Genomic DNA, 7,631 nt, shown 5'->3' with positions numbered 1-7,631 from the left:
TTTTAATTGTAAAATGACTGAAGAACCTACAATGGGGACGCCGGGGGCACAGGCGGGATATATAAATGACGACCGGGACACAAGGATTGTTCGAATAGAAATTACAGACCGGGACACCGGGACACAAATGACGACCGGGACACCGGGACACAGGGAATATAAATGACGACCGGGACACAGGGACACATCATTAGAATAATGAGGTATAGATCTGAATACGGATTGTTTTTCCCATGGACAATTATATGTTGCATGTTCAAGAGTCAGTAAACCTGATAATCTATTTATATGCACAGACAATGGGACAGCGAAGAATGTTGTATATTCGCATGTTTTACGTAGTTAAAAACATATATTTATATCTATCTCTATTCACAGGTGGGACACAGGGACACAACTACAATGGCGCGTAACTAATATGGCGCGTAACGACTTACGCGCGCGGGGGGGCTTGGGGGGGCGCGAAGCGCCCCACCAACTAGGTGTTGGGGTGGCGCGAAGCGCCACCCCAACAGCTAGTACATAATAAAAATATACGAATATAGAAGTTCGTTGCGTAAGTTATTTGTAAGTTATGTATATTTTTACTAATAAAAACGCTCGTTAAAATTAAAAATTCTAGTTGCCTTTTTAAGTAACCGAAAAATTGGATGACAACTAGGCCTCCTCCCCCATCCTTTTTCTCAAAATCGTCTGATCAAAACTAAGAGAAAGCCATTTAGCCAAAAAAAATTAATACGCAAATTTCGTTTAAATTATTTATTTGCGGAGAGCCAAAATAAAAACTTGAATAATTCGAAAACATTCAGAAATTAAATAAAAAAAAAACAAACAAGTTTTTTCTAACTGAAAGTAAGGAGCGACATTAAAACTTAAAACGAACAGAAATTACTGCGTGTATTAAAGGGGCTGCTCCCTCCTCAACGTCCCGCTCTTTACGCTAAAGTTAGTTACTGTTTTATAAAGTAGAAACGAGAGAAAGAGTCAAACTTTAGTGTAAAGAACGGGGCATTGAGGAGGGAACAGCCCCTTTCATACACGCAGTAATTTTTGTTCGTTTTAAGTTTTAATGTCGCTCCTTACTTTCAGTTAAAAAAAACTTGTTTTATTTTATTTAATCTTTTCATAGAACGAAGCTAGTTCCCTTGATACTCGTTTATTAAATCAGTAAGTGTCTATTACCTTATAGGAGAAGTATGGCACAAGTAGCTCTGGCATCCTTGGAGGATTTAGCAGCCACATTGCCATTGGGGCTTATTGCCTATAAAGCCAGGGTTTATTGCTTTATGGGTAAATTGTACCACACGAGATTGTTGTACTCTTTGAAGACGTACTATCCGCATTCGCTGGTGAGAATAATCGCTTATAAAACCAGCAACTGTCTATTACTTTCTCGGTTAATGATACTACACATGGTTGAGGTATTCTTCGAAGACACATACTAGCAGCATTTGCCGGTGAGGATTAAAAAGCCAGACCATCTGTTATTTTCTGGGTAAATGATATCACAGGTTGTTGTGGAATTATTCTAAGGCATACTAGCAGCATTTGTCAGTGAGAATTATCGCTTATAGCGCCAGTAATAGTTCATGACTTTATAGGTAAATGATACCACTAGTGGTTGTGGCATTCTTCGAAGACATAGTAGGTTCATTTGCTGTGGAGGATTTGACGGTAAAATCTCCCTTCGAGACCCATTGACTTTGAGAGAAGAGCACTCGTTGACAGCCCATATGAGTGCTTTGAATGATTTTGACGTCCAGGGAAATACTCTTATCAGCTGTGGCTTTAGTGTGAGGTATACTTTTTTCTATGATTGGTTGTAGAGGTAATCTACTATTTTATGAGAAATACCAAGTAGTCAATATAAATTTATTTATATCAATGTATATATAATACATATATATACATATATATATATATATATATATATATATATATATATATATATATATATATATATATATATACTTATGTTATCGTTCTTCTTCGATATTATAGAAGAATATTCTTGCTAAGGCTTAGTAATTTAGATTCATTTATAGACTCCACAATAGAATAAGGGATAACCGAGATAAGGAATAATAAAAGGCGTAACATTACCAATGGATTGAACAATTTTGGCTCATTTGTAGACTTTTACATAACGGGGTATGAGAAACATTGGCCTACATATTTGTATGATGGGTAATCTGATATTACCTATAATGGTATATGGAAAAAATGCAATAGATAAAACAGGTACTTTGCGGGTCCGTTTTTCTATCTTTCTCTCCCAAATAAGTACATAGCTGTTGGATTTGACAGGTTTTCCTAACTACATATCTCTATGTAAACTGACGATAAATTTTTATTTATGTGACGTCAACTTTTATACCATGTTTCTTTTATTTTACTAATTCATCTTTTTTTATCTTCTTTTTTTTATCCTTTTTTTATCTAGTGTTCTGAGCTGCGCAAAGTGTAGTGTATACATTACAAATACATGTGCTGAAGATTGTTTTTGCTCATACATAATGTTTTTTTCGCGTTTAAAAAAAATCTACGAGCGCTAGCGATAAGCCGGCTTTGTCACCGAAAAGAAAGCGTTTTCTAGCAAATATTTTAAATTTATGTCACGTGGACGCGCAACGAACAAAATATGGTTTCCCCAGCAATTAAGTAGCATATTCAATGACATTGCATGACCTCAAGTCTCAATTTTAAGTAACTCCACAATTTATGTGTTGAAATGTTCAAATTTTTTGAAACAATCTCTAAATGCAAAATCAGATAGTCTATCATCCATTCATCCTAGGGTAGAACTAAGGGCGATAGACATGGAGCAAAGGTAGTTCAAATAATCTATCGGTTTTGTGAGTCATTTGAAGGCAATCAGGCACCATAAGCAAAATGTTTTTTTTTTTTTAATTTATGACCGAACATATCCACAGGACTTGCAGGCGATTGAGCAACTGAGATTGTTTATTTTGTATGAGTATTGCCTACTGGTAAAACCCACTGGAATTGCAATGGGGATGACCAAGATTTTTGGGTTGACTAATGATAACGAATGTACACTGAACTTGTATGCCACGCAGGGAACTGAATTTGCTTGAAATTACAGTTGAAGAAGCCTGCCTAAGCCAGAGTAAAAATGCTATCGATGGGTACTCGTCTAGAAAGAAATCCTACATTCGAAGTTGGTGTAAAATACGATTATATTGAACACAGATGGTCGTTTTTAGCTATAAAAACGCTGCGTTTGTCCCCTAAAAATTTCAGAATATGAATTTGCTATACTTTGCTGCGAACCGTTTAGACCTAAACCTTCCAATTTTTCATCTTTATGAACCTGGGAATTGATTTAAAACAAAATTCCACTACAAAGTGTATTGATAAAATGTATGTATTTTTTGCTGTCCGTTGCTTTGTTTACACAATAAAACTTTTAATGAATCTAGACATTGAAAGATTGGGGTAAATTAAATTATAAATTTAATTACATAGGTATTACATTATACAGCACTGTACTATCTTTATTAGATAGTACTACCAAGCCTTTATTTATATAGTACTAATTCCCAGTCCTCACACTTACCTTGTACGGGTTGGTTACAGAAAACTATTATCATTCCTTATATTATCATTCATCCCTATATTTGCGGCGCCAGGTACTTTTAAGTATTTGGTCCGCTGCTAGTATTTTTTCCTCTCTCCCTCACAAAGTTGTAGATGTCGGTTGAATCTTCTTTGAGGAACTTGAAAGAGAAATATTTAGGGAAAACATCCATAGGAAGATTGAAATACACTGTCAAACGAAGCTACTCTTCAAGTACTCTTGGCGTCTTCACCTTAAAAAATATTGGCAGAGCTGTGTTCCATTGAGAACAGCCATCAATGCTACATCAAAACTTTCGCTAACAGGATGGAGAGAGTTATGGATAACGATGGAACGTACCCTTCCTTCCTTCTTCTGTATCTTCTGAAGTTGCGCTAGAAACGATTTCGGTACACCAGCATACAGTGGATATCCGTATTCGCCGATGGGTCTGATGCAAGACTTTTAAAGTGGGATGATCGAGATGAGCATTGGATATTTTTTGCAGCGAATAGCAGTCCATAGCTTTCTTGTGCAGGAGGTCCTCACCCGATCAAGGTAGGCTTTCCAAGAAAGTTCTGTGGACAAGTGGGGTTCCAGGAGAAGAAGCTTGTTGACTCCCCTTATAGCTGCATTCGTGAAGATGATATTTGGGTGTGTGTATGGCACTTTTGAGACGAACATCAGGAAATCCTTCGTTCTTAATGTAGTAAAATTGAACATCCATACATGGGACTACTTGTCACTTTAAAAGAACTATCTGTAGGTGTATGGAGGCATTAGTTGGCTCTTTGTTTTTTGGGACGGCTAATTGTGTCATTGTGTCGTCGGTAAAGTGAAACAGATGGTTTGTTAGCTTGTCTCCGATATCATTTATGTAGGTAAGGATAAGCTTAGAATCCCAAGATGCTACCCTAGGGTACGCTTCAGCTATGTCGAAATAGAAGAACCTGATGTTGTATCGAGGTCGGACCAAGAGCTCATATGGTATGAGCTCTAGCAAAATTCTAAGAATCAATAGATTGCTTTAAAAGGAAAATCAGAGGCTTAATGCCGGTAGGGATTTAAAATAAGAGTTCTGAGTCACGAGGTCCTTCTAAATATCAAAATTCATTAAGATCCGATCACCCACTCGTAAGTTAAAAATACCTCAAATTTTCTAATTTTTCCTCTTCCTTCAGCCCCTCAGATGTTCGAATCGGGGAAAACGGTTTACCAAGTCAATTTGTACAGCTCCCTGGCACGCCTACCAATTTTCATCGTCCTAGCACGTCCAGAAGCACCAAACTCGCCAAAGCACTGAACCCCACCACTTAGCCCCCCCCCCTCAAAGAGAGCGGATCCAGTCCGGTTACGTCAGTCACGTATCTAGGACATTTATAAGCATTTTCCAAAATTTCTGGTTTCCTCCACCAGCTCCCCCAAATGTCAACAGATCTGGTTGGGATTTGAAATAAGAGTTCTGAGACATGAGTTCCTTCTAAATGTCAAATTTCATTAAGATCCAGTCACCCATTCTTAAGTTAAAAATACCTCAATATTTCTAATTTTTCCAAATTAACAACCCCCAGCTCCCCTAAAGATAAAGGATCCATACCAATTATGTCAATCTCGTATCTATAACTTGTGCTTATTCTTCCCATCAAATTTCATCCCAATATCTCCACTCTAAGCGTTTTCCAAGATTTCCGGTCAACCCTCTATGTCCCCGGATCTGATTCGAATCGAAAATGGAGCATCTGAGATATAAGATTCTTCTATATATCAAGTTTCATTGAGATACGATCACCTATTCTTCAGATACCTCGATTTCACGTTTTCCAAAAATTCCGGCTTTCCCCTCCAACGCCCTTCATCGAGGTCCTTCTAAATGTGAAGTTTCATTAAGATACGATCACTCTTTTGCAAGTTAATAATACCTCATTTTTTCTAATTTTTTAGAATTAACCTCCTCCCCCCCAACTCCCCTAAAGAGAGCAGGTCCGTTCCGGTTATGTGAATCCCGTATCTAGGACTTGTGCCTATTTTCCCGCCAAGTTTTATCCCGATCCCTCCACTCGAAGCATTTTCCAAGATTTTAGGTTCCGCCCTCCCCCAACTTCCCCTTCATCGGATAAGGTCGAGATTTAATTTAGGAGCTCTGAGACATGATGTCCTTTCAAACATTAAATTTCATTAAGATCCGATAGCTTAAAGAGATCCGATCTAAGATCCGATCGCTTAAATCGCTTTGAGTATAAAGAATTTAGTGAATACTCCCCCAAGTCCCTATTTAAAGAAATATTATTATTTCTTTTATATATATATATATATATATATATATATATATATATATATATATATATATATATATATATATATATATATATATATATATAATATTATATTTCTCCGCCCCTGTTTAATAATACTGTCATTGTGCAACTACAGAACTTTCACACCACATGTATATTTAAAGGTATTGACGTTTCGCTATATAACTATGCTGATGACATCCTTGGTATTAGTTGAATATTCTTTGGAATTGGGGAAAATTTTCGAATTCTCGATAGGGAGTACAAACGTATTGATCTTCGGTTTAATGAGAGTAAGACTGAGTTCCTGGTGACAATGTTAAAGTTTAAATATAACCACCGTTTCTTGGCTAGCGTTTATAATGGATTTGCTGTTCCACATCTACTCGCCCTTGCACCATTTTGATCTCTTCTTTCTGTTTCATATATTAAGGATATATGGAGGTGTTTCCACAAGTATGTGAAGTATTTGCTACGGCTGCCTCTCTGGACTAACAACAGCTCCCTATCCTCGCGATAGGGAGTTGCTCGTCCAGTGTCCGCTGTGCGGAAAAGAAACGAGAGATATCAAAGGCAGTTTATTGTTGAAAGCACCTCTGAAATCGTCCTTCATTGATAATGTGTTTGGTCTTACATATAATTGTCCTTATTTGTATTTTTTTTTTCTTTTTCTTTTTTATTCCTGCCAGTTCTTCTTTTCTTTTGGTTTGTTTGTATTTGTCAGAATTTATTTGTTTATTTCCCTTCTTTTTCTTTATACTCTATCAGTGTTGTATTTTAAATTTATTTTGGCCAATAAATTGATATATATATATATATATATATATATATATATATATATATATATATATATATATATATATATATATATATATTATATATATATATATATTTGTATATATATATATATATATATATATATATATATATATATATATATATATATATATATATATATATGTATATATGTATATATATATATATATATATATATATATATATATATATATATATATATGTATATATATATTTATATATATATATATTTGTATATATATATATATATATATATATATATATATATATATATATATATTTGTATATATATATATTTGTATATATATATATATATATATATATATATATATATATATATATATATATATATATATATATATACATATATATATATATATATGTATACATATATATATATATGTATACATGATGCTTTCCAGTCCATTGAGTCCTTGCCTTTATGTATAAAGTACATGAAATTAATGTTTAACATTTTCTACCAAACAAAATCATAGAAGAGGAGAAAGTGAAAATAATGAAAAAGATGTTGTAGTAAAATTGACCGAAAATGTGTGTAATAGCAATGAAATTTTTACCCAAATCTGTCAGAGTTAATAATACTAACAGAACTAGAAAAGACATGGTTCTGTTTTTGATTAAATTCTTAATTTGAATCTTGATAACCCTTTTTTTGTCTCTATTGGTCCTTAGCTGCATACAAAACGATGCCTAAATAATACAATAAACCAGAAAATAATTATTCTTTTTCCATTGGTGGACCTCAAAAATGCAAATAGTTTGCATACCATCTCATACTTCATAAACTTTAAAGTTTGATTTGTCTGTTTTTGGAAACGCTGCGAGAAAAGCTGCAATGTACACTGACTTTAAAGTTGCCTAAAGAAAGTGTTTCTAATAAAATTTAGAATGAAACCCAATTGTTAGTTAACTCGGCTGCA

The 7,631-nt window shown here is 34.5% G+C and overlaps 1 protein-coding gene across 1 annotated transcript in view; it reads left to right on the top strand.

Moving 5' to 3' along the window:
* The window catches only part of LOC136027656 (PAN2-PAN3 deadenylation complex catalytic subunit PAN2-like), a gene marked incomplete in the record, with an annotated part of 140,651 nt that overhangs the window by 41,798 nt on the left and 91,222 nt on the right, over positions 1-7,631 (top strand). The window contains 1 exon segment of the mRNA XM_065705088.1: positions 1,602-1,798. Within this exon segment, the coding sequence (XP_065561160.1) occupies positions 1,602-1,798 (197 nt within the window).

Source organism: Artemia franciscana, chromosome 5 (genome assembly GCF_032884065.1).
Source record: "Artemia franciscana chromosome 5, ASM3288406v1, whole genome shotgun sequence".
In the NCBI taxonomy this organism is placed as follows: Eukaryota; Metazoa; Arthropoda; class Branchiopoda; order Anostraca; family Artemiidae; genus Artemia; species Artemia franciscana.
This window is presented reverse-complemented; position numbering and strand designations above follow the sequence as displayed.